Genomic DNA, 20,170 nt, shown 5'->3' on the forward strand with positions numbered 1-20,170 from the left:
TCTATGCTCTGCAAAGCTCCATAAGGTGCATGGCAGCAGGTACGTCCCATTGTACTAGTTATTAGGGTTTCTTCCCATTCCATTCACATATAGAGTGTGGGAAGAATGATTGATTGAATGCCTCTGTGCTTGCAGTAATTATTCTAATCTTATCCTCACAATCCCTTTGGGAGTCATAAGTAGGGGGTTGTAATATATTCTAGAGTCATCATTTATAGCCAGTTCTTGAAACTTTGTTAACAGACTTTCTCAGGATACTTTATGTCTATCTTCAAGAGGCTGCCAATGCAGTCTCTTCAGCATGAATGTAACACTCTCCCATGCGTCAGACAAACTTATGACCATTTGTGCTGCCCTTCTCTGTACATGTTCAATATCCTCTGTTAGTTTTATTTGGTTCGGGTCCCACACATTAAAACAGTATTCTAGAACTGGTCACATGAGTGGTTTGTAAGCAATCTCCTTTGCAGAGTGCTTAAATTTCCTCAGTATTATTCCAATAAACTTATTTCTACCACCTGCTTTATCCACAACTGAGTATATGTTACCATTCCACGTCATATCCCTACAAAGTGTTACACACAGGTATTTGCATGAGTTGGCCAATTCCAACTGTGACTCATTGATATTATACTCATAGGATACCACGTTGTTCTGTGTTGTTGAGTGCGCAGTTTTATGTTTCTGAACATTTAAAGCAAATTGCCAATCTTTGCTCCACTTTGAAACCTTATCAAGATCTGACTGAATATTTATGCAATATAATGTAATTGTACATTATATCATTAAAATTTATTATTTTCATAGTTTAATATTTATACAACTTCTTTCAGACAGTACTTCATCCTAGGTAACTGTGTTACCTAAGACTGATGTCGTTATTGATATTGTCTACAACATGAACAGCAGGGGTCCCAAAACACTTCCCTGGAGTACACCCAAAGTTATTTCTACTTATGATGATGACTTTCCATCCAAGATAACATGCTGCATCCTCCCTACCAAAAAGTCCTCAGTCTAGCCCCAAATTTCACTTGATACCCCATAGAATCATACTTTCGAGAACAAGTGTAGGTGTGGTACTGAATCAAATGCATTTTGGAACTCAAGAAATACTGCATCTTCCTGACTGCTTTGATTCAAAGCTTTCAGTATGTCATGTGAGGAATGTGTGAGATGGGTTTCAAATGATCGATGTTTTTGGAATCCATGCTAGTTGGTTTGGAGGAGGTCATTCTGTTCAAGATACCTTATTATGTTTGAGCTCAGAATATGTTCTAAGATTCTGCAGCAAGTTGATGTCAAGGATATTGGATGGTAGTTCTGTGGATCACTTCTACTACTCTTCTTGTAGACCTGTGTGACCTGTGCTTCTTTCCAAGAACTGTTCATGGCTTTTTGTTCAATGGTTCTATGATTGATTGTAGTTAGAAGAGGGACTCCCTCAATTGCAAATTCAATATAGAGTCTGATAGTGATTCGATCACACCCTGTAGCTTTGTTCTATTTCAACGATTTCAGCTGTTTCTCACCACCACTTGCCCTCTGTCTAACCTTCCAACTGTGCCTAGCTGTCCTGCACTCTCTCCACTTTGTCCGTACATGCCCCCAGTAGCAGCACTTCACCATCCCCCATTCCTACCCTTGCTATCCCTCCTCCTTCTCCCACCCGGTTGCCTCTCCCATCATGTGCTGCTCTTGTAGTTTGGCATCAATTGCCAGAGATTGTGTGTGTGTGTGTGTGTGTGTGTGTGTGTGTGTGTGTGTGTGTGTGGCGCACGCGCACCGCGCTCTGTCTTATTGTTTTTTTTTTTCCGACAAACAATTTGTACCCATAAGGAAAGAGGAATTATTTTTTAAAAGCTATATACACTCCTGGAAATGGAAAAAAGAACACATTGACACCGGTGTGTCAGACCCACCATACTTGCTCCGGACACTGCGAGAGGGCTGTACAAGCAATGATCACACGCACGGCACAGCGGACACACCAGGAACCGCGGTGTTGGCCGTCGAATGGCGCTAGCTGCGCAGCATTTGTGCACCGCTGCCGTCAGTGTCAGCCAGTTTGCCGTGGCATACGGAGCTCCATCGCAGTCTTTAACACTGGTAGCATGCCGCGACAGCGTGGACGTGAACCGTATGTGCAGTTGACGGACTTTGAGCGAGGGCGTATAGTGGGCATGCGGGAGGCCGGGTGGACGTACTGCCGAATTGCTCAACACGTGAGGCGTGAGGTCTCCACAGTACATCGATGTTGTTGCCAGTGGTCGGCGGAAGGTGCACGTGCCCGTCGACCTGGGACCGGACCGCAGCGACGCACGGATGCACGCCAAGACCGTAGGATCCTACGCAGTGCTGTAGGGGACCGCAGTGCCACTTCCCAGCAAATTAGGGACACTGTTGCTCCTGGGGTATCGGCGAGGACCATTCGCAACCATCTCCATGAAGCTGGGCTACGGTCCCGCACACCGTTAGGCCGTCTTCCGCTCACGCCCCAACATCGTGCAGCCCGCCTCCAGTGGTGTTGCGACAGGCGTGAATGGAGGGACGAATGGAGATGTGTCGTCTTCAGCAATGAGAGTCGCTTCTGCCTTGGTGCCAATGATGGTCGTATGCGTGTTTGGCGCCGTGCAGGTGAGCGCCACAATCAGGACTGCATACGACCGAGGCACACAGGGCCAACACCCGGCATCATGGTGTGGGGAGTGATCTCCTACACTGGCCGTACACCACTGGTGATCGTCGAGGGGACACTGAATAGTGCACGGTACATCCAAACCGTCATCGAACCCATCGTTCTACCATTCCTAGACCGGCAAGGGAACTTGCTGTTCCAACAGGACAATGCACGTCCGCATGTATCCCGTGCCACCCAACGTGCTCTAGAAGGTGTAAGTCAACTACCCTGGCCAGCAAGATCTCCGGATCTGTCCCCCATTGAGCATGTTTGGGACTGGATGAAGCGTCGTCTCACGCGGTCTGCACGTCCAGCATGAACGCTGGTCCAACTGAGGCGCCAGGTGGAAATGGCATGGCAAGCCGTTTCACAGGACTACATCCAGCATCTCTACGATCGTCTCCATGGGAGAATAGCAGCCTGCATTGCTGCGAAAGGTGGATATACACTGTACTAGTGCCGACATTGTGCATGCTCTGTTGCCTGTGTCTATGTGCCTGTGGTTCTGTCAGTGTGATCATGTGATGTATCTGACCCCAGGAATGTGTCAGTAAAGTTTCCCCTTCCTGGGACAATGAATTCACGGTGTTCTTATTTCAATTTCCAGGAGTGTATTTTCAAATTGTTTACAAAACATTCTTGTCCCCTTCAAAATACTTCCCATTACAACTAATATATTTGTCCCACCGGTGCTTCCACTGTTTGAAACACTTTTTGTAATCATCTTCAGAAATGGCTGACAGCTCCTCCCCACTTTTTGCTGACTTTTCAGTGTTGTCAAATCTGTGTCCTTTCATGCCCCGTCTCATTCATGGAAATAAGAAAAAGCTGCACTTAGCCAGGTCAGGTGACTAAGGTGCATGAGGTAATGGAACCATGCCATTTTTAGCCAAAAACTGTCTTAACAAAGATGGCTGTGTGTGCTAGTGTTTTGTTGTGGTGAAAAAAACCTGTCTCTTGTCAGCCACAAATCGGTCTTGTTTTTGACTGAACCAAGCTGCAAGATAACTCAGTAATCTTTGACAGTTGATCAATTGTCTGTCAATGGTCTGTGACCAAAAGCTTTTGATTTTTTTTTTTTTTTATTATTTTCGTTGATTTGAGCAGTTGATGAATGTCCAGAATGAGGTTTGTTATCAATCAACATGTCACCATTTTTAAATGACACAAATGATTCATACACTTGGGTTTTCCCTTAGCATCGTTTTGGTAAGCTGTTTTCAATGTTAAAACAGTTTCAGCAGCATTTTTACTGAGTAGAAAACAAAATTTCACAGCTACGCATTGTTCACTTAAACTTTCTATTATAACATCAAGTTTAACTCATATATTTCAGAACGACACAACACATATAAGTCACAGAGTAAGTTGACAAGCAAGACATGTGTACACGTTAGCATTTGAATGAGCACTGAGTCCCAGTCTAGCGACCACTGCTCGGCTGGCCGCTTAGGTGGCGCAGCTGCTGCATGGCTGGCAGACAGCGCCGCACGTAGAGGACGCGCATAATTGCGCGGCGGCGCTTTGAATGATTGGTGAGTCACAACACTTTTCCCCCTTTGAAATTGTCGCACTGGTCTTGATGGAGGTGTCCTGGAGATGGCTAAAGTCCATAGGCGTTGTTTGACTCACCGTAAAGTCTCGAGGAGGAGGCTTCCCGTACGGATGGAAGTGTCCCCGATGATAACTGGTCAAGATGACAGGAGACGTAGGGGTCGAATCTGCTGGGGCCCCATGCACCAATCTGCCCGTTGTGGCAAGTCCAGTTGATATGACAGGAGACATGGGCGATGTGTCGGCGTCCGTTGGAGGAGGAGGCGAGTAAATTTGCTCTGACAGAGGATGGTCATCCGGTTCCTGCATGGGCACGTCTCCTGGTGGCATCCGTTTTTGTGCTGGCATTGCGATGACGGTGAGAGGGCTGCATTGTGAGTATTGAGAGATGCCAAGATCCCGAGCGTCAGGTAGAGCCAAAGGTGGTGTAGCGGCATTCGGAACAGGCGTTGCTGGCACATGGGGCTGAAGCTGGTCCGAATGACGCACTGCAACACCCATGTCCGTCTGAATTTCATACAGGCATCTGCCACGGTGTCTTAAGATGCGGCTCGGGCTCCATTTTGGCCACCGTACCCAGACGAGGTCGTCGACGGTGAACCGGCCAAGTGAAGGCACCCGCGGCCGTGAGGTGGAAGGCCGCAGAAGATGAAGTAGCGTGCGGGGCTGTCGGCCATATAAGAGCGGCCATAAGCCGGGCTGTGGTCACCCATGGGGGTGAAACGGTAAGACGCCAGAAACTGGAGAAGCGTATCATCAGCAGCAGAAGAAGTCAGAAGTTTCCGCATCTGAGCCTTAAATGTGCGGACCAGTCGTTCAGCTTCACCGTTGGATTGTCGGTGGAACGGCGGGGCCGTGAAATACATAACGCCGTGACAAGCACAAAAATCTGCAAATTCGGAAGAGGCAAATTGCAGACCATTATCAGTAACAAGAGTAGAGGGGAGGCCTTCCAAAGAAAAAATGCGGGCGAGAGCACTGGTGGTTTCCGCGGTGGTAGGCGAAGTGCAACGGACAATGAAAGGAAAGTTAGAGTAGGCGTCAATTACGAGGAGCCAATAAGTACATAAAAAGTGTCCCGCAAAGTCAGCATGAATGCGCTCCCAGGGCTTCTCAGGCGAAGGCCACGGTGACAAAGATGACTTCGGGGCAGCGGTCTGTGACGCACAAGGGCCGCAGGCAGCGACCATGTGTGCTATTTCAGAGTCGATGCCAGGCCAGTACACATGACGGCGTGCCAGAGATTTTGTGCGAGACACACCCCAGTGCCCTTGGTGAAGGAGGCGCAAGACTGAAGCACGCAAAGACGCAGGTACCACAACACGCGGCGAAGCATCGTCAGTGGAGAGGAGGATAACACCATCCCTAGCCGTGAGGCGGTAGCACAAAGCGTAGTAGTTCCGCAACAGATCAGAAGTCTTAGCGGACGGGCGATCTGGCCAACCCTTCTGAATACAGAGTAAAACCCGGGAGAGGGTAGGATCAGAACCCGTAGTAGCCGCCAGCCTGTCTCCAGTGATGGGGAACCCGTCCACAACCCGCTGCTCGGCAACATCCAGGTGGAAACACAAAAGTTCGTCCCTATCGAATGCCTGATCAGGACCGATGGGAAGGCGAGACAGAGCATCAGCATTTGCATGTTGAGCCGTTGGCCGGAAATGAATCTCATAATTGAAATGAGACAAGTAAAGAGCCCAACGCTGGAGGCGGTGTGCAGCCTTCTCAGGAAGTGACGTTGATGGATGAAACAAGGAAACAAGTGGTTTGTGATCCGTAACAAGATGAAATTTTGATGAGAGGTGTCTATGGCAAGAACAAGATGTTGGCCAGGTCGATAAGTAGCCAGGCACGGGGCCTGTTTGAGCAGTCTTCAATTTCTGGAAAGCCGCTTCGCATGACACGGACCAGTGAAAAGGCACGTTTTTATGCAACAGGCGATGCAGCGGCTGAGCCACTGAAGCCGCAGATGGTAAAAACTTGTGATAGTATGCTTTTTTCCCCAAGAAGGCCTGCAGTTCCTTAACAGATGTAGGGCAAGGAAGGGCATCGATCGCAGCGACAGTTTGCTGAAGCGGACGAATACCATCCCGAGAGAGTTGAAACCCCAAGTACGTGATAGATGCCTGAAAAAATTGTGATTTCTGAAGATTACACTTAAGACCGACAGTCTGTAAGACATGAAAAAGTGTGCGTAGATTTTGAAGATGTTCTTCAGTGGTGGAGCCAGTGACAACAATGTTGTCCATGTAATTGATACACCCAGGGACAGGGAGCAATAATTGTTCCAAGAATCGCTGAAAAAGAGCAGGGGTGCTAGCAACCCCGAATGGCAAGCGTTGGTATTGATAGAGGCCGAAAGGCGTGTTAAGGACCAGAAACTGCCGGGAAGCAGCGTGGAGAGGAAGTTGAAGATAAGCTTCCGAGAGGTCAATTTTAGAAAAATACTGGCCTCCAGCAAGTTTAGTGAACAGTTCTTCAGGACGGGGCATAGGGTAAGTGTCGATGAGGCATTGAGCATTTACAGTGGCTTTGAAATCGCCAGAGAGACGATTATCACCATTTGGCTTAGCAATGACAACGACAGGAGCGGACCACTCACTGGAAGTGACAGGAAGCAAGACCCCTGAAGTAGTGAGACGATCCAACTCCCGTTTTACCCGATCACGAAGGGCCACAGGAATGGGCCGAGCCCGAAAAAACTTAGGCCGAGCAGTGGGTTTGAGCGTGATATGAGTTCAAAGTCGTTTGCATGGCCTAACCCAGGAGAAAAAAGGGACGAAAATGTCGTCGACAAGGAATCCAGTTGAGCATAAGGAATAGCATCAGAGACAATATTGACAGAGTCATCTATGGAGAACCCAAAAACGCGAAAGGCATCGAAACCAAAAAGATTTTCTGAATTGCTCTGGTCGACCACAAATATGGGAACAGTGCAAACGACGGATTTGTAAGATACCTCAGCATTAAACTGTCCCAAGAGAGAAATCTTCTGTTTATTGTACGTCCGTAATTGCTGAGTGACAGGTGACAGGAGTGGAGAACCCAACTGAAGATATGTCTGAGAATTAATTATAGTGGCAGCAGAACCGGTATCCACTTGCATGGGAACATCTCGACCAAGGATTTGGACAGTGAGGAATAACTTCCCTGAAAGGGAAGAAGTGCAGTTGACAGACAACACAGAATCAGAATCAGCGTCATGTTCATGATCATCATGTATGCGGCCGGATTTGCAAACGGAAGAAACATGACCTTTCTTTTTGCAATTGTGACACACAGCCCAATGTTGGGGACAATCCTCGTGTGAATGTTTCGTAAAACACCGCGGACATGAAGGAAGTTGCTGGGGGTTTTGCTGCAGTTTCTTAGCGGGTTGTTTACGGTTAGGCCGAGGTTGCGTGGGAGCGCACTGCGGCCACGTCGACCAGCGGGGACGCGCCGCACGCGTCGTCAACAGTGCACAGAGGTTGTATTTCCCCGACATCACCCCATGCCTCTATTTGCGCCCCAGCAGCCCGAGAAATTTTAAAAGACTGCGCAATGAAGAGAACTTCATCTAGAGTCGGTTTCGCCAACTGAAGGGCACGTTGCCGAACTTCTTTGTCGGGCGCCGACCGGATAATAGCATCCCGTACCATGGAATCGGCATAGGATTCTTTGTGAACGTCAGTAACAAATTGACACTTTCGACTGAGGCCGTGAAGTTCAGCAGCCCAAGCGCGATAGGATTGATGTGGCTGTTTTTGACAATGGTAAAAGGCAACACGAGAGGCTACCACATGCGTTTGCTTTTGAAAATAGACAGACAGAAGTGAGCACATTTCAGCAAAGGACAAAGATGCAGGATCCTTCAAAGGAGCCAATTGCGACAACAACCGATACATTTGAGGTGAAATCCAGGAAAGGAACAGAGACTTACATGGTTGTTCGTCCATGACATGAAATGCCAAGAAGTGCTGTCGAAGACGTTTTTCATAATCAGACCAGTCTTTCGCTGTCTCATCGTAAGGAGGAAAAGGAGGTATAGCCAATGACGAGAAACGCCCCACATTTGATGCCGCGCCAAAATCGCGAAACGCTGCTGTTAGAAGCGTTTGCTGTTCAAGGAGATTTTGCAATAGTTGCTCGACAGTAGCCATGGAACCCTGTGGGTCAACGGTGAAAAGGAAATGTTATAACATCAAGTTTAACACATATATTTCAGAACGACACAACACATATAAGTCACAGAGTAAGTCTACAAGCAAGACATGTGTACACGTTAGCATTCGAATGAGCACTGTGTCCCAGTCTAGTGGCCACTGCTCGGCTGGCCGCTTAGGTGGCGCAGCTGCTGCATGGCTGGCAGACAGCGCCGCACATATAGGACGCGCGTAATTGCGCGGCGGCGCTTTGAATGATCGGCAAGTCCCAACACTTTCCATCATAAAAAAATAGAACAGGAACAAAACAGCAGTAGCAAAAACAATTGCTGCAGGTGAACAGAACAAGCCAGGTCAGCAACACAGGCGGCACTGAACTGGCCATGAGCTGTGCTGTATACGCCTAGTGGTAGAAATGTGTACTACACAAGCTCCACCCATGGCAATGTTGCAATTTCAGTTTTTTCTTTTTTGGGGGGGGGGGGGGGGGGGTATGGTGATAGCAATTGTCTTTCATAATATTTCCACTGACATTAATACTTATTTCATTCATCCTTTCAATGGTACAAGTATTAAATAGGGGCAATTCTTCAGGGTTTTCCTTTGTGGAGGAACATTTGGAAAGGGAGTTCAGCATTTTAGCTTTCACTTTGCTACCCTCAATTTCAGTTCCTGTCTCATTTGATAGGGACTGGACACTAACTTTTGTGCTACTAACAGCCTTTACATATGACCAGAATTTCTTTGGGTTTTGTGAAATATCATTTGATGACAATATTCTGCTACAACAGTCATTACAGGCATCACATATTGCTGTCTTGACAGTCAAATGCATTTTATTCAGCATTTCTCTCTACATAGCCTTAAACTTTGTTTTGCATCAATTGTGCCGTAATCTCTGTAAGTTTCTTTACAATGCCTGTGTAGCATGGAGGGTATGTCCCCTAATCAATTGTTCTACTGGGCATGCATCCATTTCTATGCATCCTCAACTATTCTTTTAAAGCTGAATCATAGTTCATCTACATTCTTCTGCCGTGTGCTGAAAATTTCAAGTTCCTCACTGAGGTATGACACTAATGATCTTTTATCTACTTTACTGAACACACATATCTTTCTGCTTGTTTTAGTTGTCCTTTCTTCTTCGGTAATAATTGTTGCCACAACCATGTCATGGTCACTTATACCAGTTTTGATACAGACATCCTCAAAAAGGTCAGGTCTATTTGTTGCCATTAGATCCAATATATTTTCATGAGTGGGGTTCCCAACTACCTGTTGTAGGTAGTTTTCAGAGAAGGCATTTAGTAATGTTTCACAGAATGTCTTATCATGCCCACCACTAACAAAACTGTAATTTTGAGGAATCTGCTATGAGTAAGACAAGAGCTTATGAGTGCTATAAACATTTGAAAGAGGGTTAAGAAGACGTTGAAGACAGCCACCACTCTGATGCCCTAGCACATCAATTAGTGATGACAATATGAAAGAAGTAAAGCAAATGGTTCTGGAAAAGTTCATGTTGTTGAATAAATAAAGATTCCTTAAGAAAAACAATAATTCCCCTTACCTTTTGACCACATCTCGTACATCAAGATTATAGTCTTATCTGATTAATTTTCTATGCACTTTAGCAAAAGTGCTCTTATTCACTTGATGCTTTTGTACTGTCAATATAACATCTACAACCACTCGAATTGGGTTAGTAGTGTTCTTACTGTTAAGACTAATATTTAATTTTACTTAATGATCAGGGGTGTATTGCACAAAAACAAACTTCTGAGGGACGCCCTTATTTTTCCAGCACAAATGATTTTAAACCTTATGTACTATGTTGTTTCAAATTAAGTAACAATTACCTACATGCGTGAAACATTCTAGGGTATCTTACCAGAAATTTATAAATGCAGACTCAACTTGCTCACGGAGACCCACTAAATAAAGACACAATAGTGCCTTTGCTATAAAAGGTGTAGGAAAAAATAACAATATGGTAGCCAAAAATGATACAGAAGAAATAAATGATGTGGTAATGTGATAAGACTTTAACAGAGCATTTAGTGACGTGACCTCAAAGACAATACCATTGAAGTTACTAATATCATTATGAACTATAGCAATGTTATCGGACAACCAATCTTATGCTTCACACATGTCAGTTACAAAATAGAATTATATACAGAAAACCAGAAAGAAAGATGGAAGAGAGGAAGAAGATTGGACAGGGAGATCACACAAGCCTCTGATAATGTAAGGTTGAATAAGATGTCCAAAATTCTGAAGAAAAATGAAACCTGTTGAGCAAACGATACAAGAGAATAAACAAGGATGCCAAGTTTGCATTAAGAGTGCAAGGAAACAAACCTGCAGTTCATTGGCAATTTTGTTTGATTATTATCTGAAAAAATTAATGAAGGCAATTAAATTTGAAGAAAGCAGATATTTCAATCTTCAGTTTAAAAATTTAAGTAGCTAAATGCAGCGGTTTTTTTGACCTTCATTGAGTGAGATAGCTACAGTGGAGCAGTGTGGACCACAAGGCAAGAAACATATTGGGGTAGGAGTGAAAATTGGTCAGGGATTGAGACAGAGATGGATTTAAGTATGAGAATAGCAGAGGTTGTGGCCAAAGGGATTGCAGAAACTAATGTTGTGTTGGACAGTAATTCCTATTTCTGACATGGCAATTTTAGTGGGTACACAAGCTACTACCTGTTACACCTGTTAAAGTGTAACAAACACACTTTATTACACAGTAAGGAGATACACAATTATCACCTGATAGTTCACAAAAATGGTCCATGTTGGGCCAACGTAAAGTTGTAGACACATACCAAGAGAAGACTCCAGAAAGTCCGTGTCGTGCAAGTTTGTCAAGCATCCTTGTATTAACAATCCAAAGAGTTATCCAAATGAGATCCAGTAAGCAGCCGAATCACATATGCACTGTGCCAGTGAGGTAGGTATTAGAGCATCGCACAGTATAGAGTGAGTTTGTGCTGGCAAGGTGAACTGTTTTATTTCCTGTGTATTTGATTGCTCGTGAGTGGTTTTCTTTCTTTTTATAAAAAAAAAAAAAGTCAGATGCAGGCGAAGTATTTGCTAGTGTATTCAGAGCACAGACGTAGCAAACATCCACATAAAAAGCCATATACAAGCTGCAGCAGAGTTTGTTTATAACATGCCTGTTTTCATGGGTGATTGTGCCTCTTAGCCTGTACCAATGTCGGTACTGTAATAGAAATAAGGGAAAATTTAAAAAGTGCTGTTAAGATGAATTAATAGGGTAGTTAACAGAAAAATGTAGGACATGCTGATCAGTGGCTGAAATGAGAATAACCATGGGCATTTGTGGTAGTTTTGAGAATTACAGTATAGGACTTTAAAGAATTAAGTTATCTAGGAAGCATGACCATTCAAGATATTGTTTGTAAATTTGTAAAATGGGCACATTCTGCATTGTATTTGTAAACTGTGCATTTCTTACGATCTCTCAATTTCAGCATTCGTAGTAATATAGCTGATGTTACAGAACCAGTCACGAGATGCATCACTGGAAGCTGCTCAAGATGCATACCGAAGGGCACGTAATGACTTTGGTGCCAGCCTTTGTGAGGAGCAGCTGCGTCTCTCTCGATATCAACGACAACTGGAAGAAAAAATGGGCACCAAGTTTGCAGGTGCCTCACTTCGAGACACGGTGTACAGGTTGTTGATGTTGTCAGAAGTCAAGTTGGCTGACAAGCTACGCACTGAGTATAAAGTCTCTGATCGCACGTATGTTCACAATGTATTCTTTTATTTTATGCTCTCTAGTGCTGGTTAAATAGTATTTTCCTATACACTTGAAACAGTGTAAAAGGGCCATGTCAAAATTTTTCAGCAGCATTGACATAGAACAACTCAGAAATAAAATAATGTTAAATGTTGGGACCACACATCACAAAGGTGTTGATTCAGTATATTTCACTGAAATAACGGGAAGAGTGAAAAACCACAAGGCATAAACAAACAAGTCGTATTCCAAAATATGTTTCTCATGGCTTGATTTTGTATGATTATAAAAATGTCTGAAATGTAGAAGATACCTCTCTTCCCTTTTCAGTGTGCTGTCAGAATTTGGTTTCATCTCTCTTGAGATGACACACTCTGGGTGTCCAACAACATCATTGATGCAGCAACACATTAATACTTGAGGAAATCTGTTGCCGAGAACCCTTATAAATTATGTTCCAGATAAGAGTGGTCTCCTCTGTAAGCCATACTTGATTTTCCGTTTTTCCATTTACGCACTCTTTTGATCACATGACAGATATAATTAATTGTCACAGATTCAGTTGCTGCTTGGTGGTTGAAACAGCTGTGAGTGTCTTTTCACCATTCACTAAGTTATCTGAGTAAAGTTTGCCACATTCTCTAAATAAAAGCATCTGTATAGCTTAAACTACAGGGTGATTCAAAAAGAATACCACAACTTTAGGAATTTAAAACTCTGCAACGACAAAAGGCAGAGCTAAGCACTATCTGTCGGCAAATTAAGGGAGCTATAAAGTTTCATTTAGTTGTACATTTGTTCGCTTGAGGCGCTGTTGACTAGGCGTCAGCGTCAGTTGATGCTAAGATGGCGACCGCTCAACAGAAAGCTTTTTGTGTTATTGAGTACGGCAGAAGTGAATCGACGACAGTTGTTCAGCGTGCATTTCAAACGAAGTATGGTGTTAAACCACCTGATAGGTGGTGTATTAAACGTTGGTATAAACAGTTTACAGAGAATGGGTGTTTGTGCAAAGGGAAAAGTTCTGGACGGCCGAGAACGAGTGATGAAAATGTAGCACGCATCCAGCAAGCATTTGTTCGCAGCCCAGGAAAATCGACTCGCAGAGCTAGCAGAGAGCTGCAAATTCCACAATCAACTGTATGGAGAGTCGTACGAAAAAGGTTAGTTATGAAACCTGAACGTCAACTACCCGAGGCGATGGATCGGCCGCCAGGCAGCCCGTGACAGAGCACTTCATCACTGGCCTCGAAGAAGCCCTGATCTTACCCCCTGCGATTTTTTCTTATGGGGGTATGTTAAGGATATGGTGTTTCGGCCACCTCTCCCAGCCACCATTGATGATTTGAAATGAGAAATAACAGCAGCTATCCAAACTGTTACGCCTGATATGCTACAGAGAGTGTGGAACGAGTTGGAGTATCGGGTTGATATTGCTCGAGTGTCTGGAGGGGGCCATATTGAACATCTCTGAACTTGTTTTTGAGTGAAAAAAAAACCTTTTTAAATACTCTTTGTAATGATGTATAACAGAAGGTTATATTATGTTTCTTTCATTAAATACACATTTTTAAAGTTGTGGTATTCTTTTTGAATCACCCTGTACATCCGTAATTGTTCACTTAAGATGATTTGTAAAGTTGTCTTCCCAAACTCCAGTATTCTTGCAAAAGATAGTGTCACAAGTTGATAATGACACAGTAGTCCAATAATGATGTCTTGTCTGCTTGTGATTTTTATCCATGGACTTTTTGTACAATATGTAAAATGAATATGAATTTGATTTTAAGAGCACGTGAATGCACAGGGTGCCTATTCTCAATATATATTGTAATTTGAGAATATTTTCTGTGACCAAATGTTCAAATTATTGACAAAGGCAAGCTTTTCACCTTTGATGTGCTGTATAATGTGATTTGCACGTCAAGTAAACTCCTAATGTTAAATTGACTGGGGTATGAATGATTTTAAATGAACAACAAAGGTTTATGCTTGAAAAATTCAGCTGAGTAGATACTAAGGAAATGTAACTATGACACAATGCTCTATAATTCTATGCTACTAATGTCTAACCTGGTCCATGATTCTGTTTGATGGTGCACAGCCACAGCTGCTGGTTGCCTTTCTAATGGATTCCAAGGACAACATAAATTTGATCTTCAATATTTTGCATAATTATTGAATTATTTTGGCATAATCCACTCATTAAGAGATGCAGCCTTTTGGTAAAGGTTTAACACATTAAGACAAACACTATGTTAGAAACTGTGCGTGTGTTTTGAGGCAGTGTAGCTCAACATGTGTAAATACTCAGACCATATTCAGTCTTGAGAATGAGAGAATTTAGTGAATTGCAGATTGCAGTAAACTTCACATAATTTCAAATGTTAATGAAACTTTTTCTCCCCCCCCCCCTCCCCCCCCCTCCCCCCTCACCACCCGACAGAATGACGATGAGAAATGGGTTTATTGCGTACACATTTTTGCTGTTCATGCACTAAAACTGTTACAATAAATTTTAAGTTATTAATTTTTTACTACTAACTCATTTTGCAGACAGTGTCCACATATGTACCTCGAAAACTGTATCATTGTATGACACCTAGTTCCAGACATATGACATCAGAAAACATTGTGATGCATGACAAACTAACTTTTGCTTAAAACAGGTATATTCTTCCAGTGTTTGATAGTGAGAGCACTTAGTCACTTCTAATCAGCTCTAAACATAATTTCAAACCTTTTCTAAACTTTTTCTCTCTTGCAAGCTTAATGTCAGATATTTAACACATTAACTCATTTGTAAAGTAATCAGGAGTTTGAAACTGTTTTATACATGGGAGTGAAATCTTCTTTAAAGAATCAGTGGTTTACTGGTTCGCACTAAGACACACAACCACTAAGACATTATTATATCCCTAAGACACTATTATACCACCATGATGTATACCACTAATTGAATGAAAATACAGTGTTAGGTTTTACTCTATGAAGGGTGCTCTCTTCACCTCTTTTCTCATGAAGAGAGGACTTTGTAGTTGTTTCCTTGAATAGCTCGTGTTCAGTGACTACTGAGCATTAAGTGACACTTTTTTTAACTCGGCTTGCTGTCTCTGATATTCCAAAGTGTGCAGTGTCAAGGAAAATTAATTACTTTTTTGAACACAACCAAGGATTGAATGCAAAGCTGAGAGAGCTATTGATATTTTGCCACAGAATGATTAAGTGGTAACGTCAGTGTGCCTATTCATGCGATCTGAAATTGTTTGATTTCTTCTTAATTAAAGTTCACAGATCATGGTATACAACTTTGACTGAACAGCAAATGGGGAATGAAGTTGGCTATGTCATTTTCAAAGAGACAACCTGGCATTCATTTTAGTGAAATCATAGAAAACATGCATCCGAATGTGTGTGTGTTTCATTGAACACCACTCCTCCTGAATTTGTTCACCAAGACCATAGGAAAGGTATGAGAGGGTAGCACTTACATCGTTTTTGAAACAAAAAGAATGTGGAATCCTTAACATCCCTAGGGGATATGGATTAGCACAATCCAGAAATGATTCTTTTTTTTAAAGTTGGAAAATGGCAAAAGAGTAATGGGGAGTCTTGCAAAAGTGTAATTCCCAATGCATTACAATAGATACAGCTGGTGTAATACTAATAAAATGTCAAAATATCTCTTTCAGTGTGACCGCAGATTTAAAACAATGGATGCACTTAATTGGTAAATGTGAGATTTATTAATTACGGCTAATTTTTTTCATTGTTATTCCTCCCCCCCTTTCCACTCCTGCAGCCTGCCATAATTTCCTCTGCTATGCCAAACTTATCATCTCAGAGTAGCATTTGCATTATACATCCTCAACTATTTGTTGCATGTATTTCAGTCTCTGCTTTGCTCTACACTTTTTACACTCTACAGCTGCCTCTGGTACCATGGAAGTTATTCCCTGAGCCTAACACATTTCCTATCTACCTCTCCCTTCTTCTTGCCATTGTTTTCCATGTGTTCCTTTCTTTGTCAATTCTGCAGAGAACCTTGTCATTCCTCATGTTATCAGACCACATAATTTTCAACATCCTTCTGTAGCACCAATTCTGAGGTGCTTTGATTCTCTTCTGTTCTGGTTTTCCCATAGTCCACAATCAACTACTGTACAATTCTGTGCTCCAAATGTAAATTCTAAGAAGTTTCCTCTTCAGATTAAGGCCTATGTTTGATGCTAATAGACTTCTCTTGGGCAGGAATGTCCTTTTTGCCTGTGCTAGTCTGCTTTTTATGTCCTATAGTTCCATCTGTTGTTGGTTATTTTACTTGCACAGTAGCAAAATGCTTTAACTTCGTCTACTTCATGATCACCAATTTTGATGTTACATTTCTCACTACTTTCATTTCCACAGCTCCTCATTACTTTTGTTTTTCTTCAGTTTGCTTTCAGACCATATTCTGCACTCATTAGACAATCCATTCTGTTCAAGAGATCCTGTAATTCTTCTTCATCTTCACCAAGGATAGCAATGCCATCAGTAAATCGTATCATTGATATCCTTTCACACAGAATTTTAATACCTCTTTTGAACCTTTATTTTATTTCTGTCATTGCTTCTTTGATGTATAGATCCAACAGTAGGGGTGGATTACTGCAGCCCTGTCATAACACCCTTTTTAATCTGAGCACTTTGTTGTTAGTCTTCATTTCTCAATGGAACATTGCTTCTTCTACATATTGTATAGGGTATCCAAAATTAAATTTCCAGTTTCAAAACACAGTAGAAATAAAACCACTGTTCAGAATATGCACAACAACAGATGTGCGGCACACAGCTGTTCCTCAGTTTTTATCTGAGATGCACAATGTGACTGGCTACATGAAGGGTGGTCAGACCTTTGCTACAGTCAACCCATTTATTATTCTGAAAGGTGTTGATGCAATTGCTGGCTCTGTGAAATCCTGCTCTTGTTTACACATCGGTACTTTGCTTCTGATTTTCAAGCACAACAACTGCTTGCAGCTTTGCTCCTCTATGGCTGTCCTGTTTGTGTAGAAGCCCATCAAATGCAGAATTCTTCCTATAGCATTATTTACACTAGGCTGCTCAATGGTCTGACTGAGGCAGAAATCCAAATGTACTTCCCAGATCAGGGCGTCATTGCAGTCCATGGGGCAGTGAAAAAGGTAGAGGCATCCTTAGTGCCCACACAAACTCTTTTTATCACTTTTGATATAGTGCTGCTTCCATCAAAGATCAAAGCAAGTTATGAAGTTACAACAGTCTGACTGTACATTCCAAACATGATGCGCTGCTACCAGTGTCATCATTCCAATTACACTTGAATATCCTGTCGACACCCAGCCAAATGTGTAACCTGTAGTAGGGATGCTCATGAGGGTGATTGTCCGCCTCCTTCTCCCCGCAGTATCAACTGCAATGGTGACCACGATGCCACCTCTCAAGATTGTCTCATGTATCTAGATGAGTGGGTTGTCTAGGAGATCCGGGTGAAGGAAAAAATGCCTTACCCAGTTGCTCGCAAGTTGTTGGCTAGTCGCAGACCCTGCGTTCTACCATCTGGCACTTACAGTACTGTTCTTGCTATATTTTGCTCCATGAAGGACATGGCCATGCAGACATGCGAACTCAAATTCAGCACTGCAGTTGTAAAATTGGCCAGTGTCATGGTAGCATCCCCATCTCCTCCTCCAGCTGTGCAACAAGCCACTAAACTTTCACCACAAGGGGCAAAGTCACCAGCTATGCAACCGGCAGGATGGAAAGGACAAAAGAAATACTCCCACAAAGACTTCCTATGTCCCTCCAGCCAACAAACATCTGGGGTCTTCCTCTGTCAAATGGAAAGGCTCCAAGAAATCAAACAAAGACAAACTGTCTTCTCCTTCTCAGACTCTGAAATCCTCTTCAGCAGTGTCACCATGTGATACCCTCCTCCTCCCCTTCCCTAATCCTGACTCACCTCCAACGAAATGTTTGCAGCCTTCGATCCACAAAGAGGACTCGTGGCTGTTATTAGAATCACAGCATTCACTTGTTCTCTGCCTCCAGGAACCTAACGTGTATCCTCACGCCCACTTTGAGCTCTCTCATTTCTTCCCCATCCACTTTGGCCTTCCCCCTGAGGATGGCATTCCACGTTATGAGGGAGTCATGCTGCCCATCTGGGATGACGTTCATAATCAGCCCATTCTCTGACTGACTGGCTTCAGTCTGTTCCAGTCTGCATTTTCCTTCTTCACTTGACCTTTTCCCTTACATCAGGGCAGACTTTCTCCAGCTTATTGGGCAGTTCCCTCACCCCTTTCTGCTGCTCAGTGACTTTAATGCACACTATCCCCATTGGGGTTCTCCCAGAACCTGTCCCAGAGGTGCCCTCTTGGCTGATCTTCCCAATCAACTTAACCTCATCTGCATTAACATGCAAGCGCCCAGGGGGATAAGTGGTCCGTTGTGTCTGACATGTACTTGAGTGACCATTTTCCATGTACTATCTGTTTGTTGACTCCTACTCCTCCTATGTGCACACCCAAATGACAGCTTTCTCAGGCTGACTGGAGGCTTCTCTCCTCACTGGCAACCTTTGACGAACAACATTTCCCCAATTTTGATGACCAGGTAGAAAGTCTTACAAACGTTATCCTTACCTCCACAGAATGTTCAATTCCTTGCACTTCCTCTTTACCGCACTGTGCCCTGGTATCTCACTGTCCAAGTCAGTCTTTTGTGCACCAGCATTATTCCAAAACTTCGGCAGTGTGAATGCATGGGTCAGGTCATTTTTATGCAGTGTGATGCTCTTTGCACATTGCACTGCCAGAGAAGTGGCTGCTGCAGAGGTATTTCAGAAATGTTAGAGTTATAAACCGTCATTCCTCTACGGCCGGCCACCCATATCACCTGATTGTAATCCATGTGCCTCCTGGTAGTGGGATTATCTTAAAGATGTTTCCAGTGCTCCAATTATGAACATAGCTGAATTGAAGGCATACATTACATGACACATTCTGAGCATGTCCCTCAAGACACTTGGATCTGACATGGAACATGCACATGAAATGGCCAGTTTTTGTTCTTATCAACATTTGTTTATTTTAATCATTGTTAGGGTGCTAATAACATCGCATAAGATCCCCAAACCACACACACACACACACACACACACACACACACACACACACACGGAACATGATGTTTCTGAATTTCAACTTGTGGCAGAAAACAGTAGATAGCAAATTGAATATGTCTTGCACCAATCTCATGACTATTAGAAACTGATGTCGTTTTGCTTGTTACACAGTTTTTGTTTACATGACAATTAAAAACCAATGTCATTTTGCTTTTTATGCAGTTTGTGGCCCCAGAAGAATTAAAAACAGATGAAATTTTGTTTTTCATGTTGTTTTTGGCCTCAGGACAATTAAAAACTAAGTTTTCCCAGCCAATTTCATATGACCTTGCTGTGGTGGATGGGCTTACCTGACTAGTAGTGCCACATATTTTGACTGCCAAACTTGTGCTGTCATGCACATTGACTGCACAGCTGGTGAATATGCAACTCAAACCATAGTCGTCATATTGCAATTCATCTGTCACTTATAGCCAACCCCATTTATGAGAAGACGCTTACAGTGCCATCTATTGGAACATTTTTGTTAATTTTTTTTTGTCTGTGGCATTTCTCCTGTGCAATAATATGCTGTTCAAATTTGACGTTATTCCGAGCAGTTGTTCTCTTTCTACAGCATATTGAAACTGAAACTGGAACTGTAATTATGGACACCATGTATATTATCTGTCTTTCCCTATTGCTTTATCCTATTTTTCTGAGAAATTCAAACATCTTTCACTGTTTTACATTGTCAAAAGCTTTATGAGTGTTGACAAATCCTATGCTTGTGCCTTGATTTTTCTTCGGTCTTGCTTCCATTATCAAGGGAAATGGCAGGACTGCCTCCCTGGTGCCTTTACCTTTCCTAGAGTCAAATAGATTTTCATCTA

General features: G+C 43.0%; 1 protein-coding gene across 1 annotated transcript in view; it reads left to right on the plus strand.

Moving 5' to 3' along the window:
• Window positions 1-20,170, plus strand: part of LOC126092282 (vacuolar protein sorting-associated protein 16 homolog) — a 225,855-nt gene that overhangs the window by 185,276 nt on the left and 20,409 nt on the right. The window contains exon 13 of the mRNA XM_049907799.1: window positions 11,909-12,153. Within this exon, the coding sequence (XP_049763756.1) occupies window positions 11,909-12,153 (245 nt within the window). The remainder of the gene's footprint in view (window positions 1-11,908; window positions 12,154-20,170) is intronic.

Source organism: Schistocerca cancellata, chromosome 7 (genome assembly GCF_023864275.1).
Source record: "Schistocerca cancellata isolate TAMUIC-IGC-003103 chromosome 7, iqSchCanc2.1, whole genome shotgun sequence".
Lineage (NCBI taxonomy): Eukaryota > Metazoa > Arthropoda > Insecta > Orthoptera > Acrididae > Schistocerca > Schistocerca cancellata.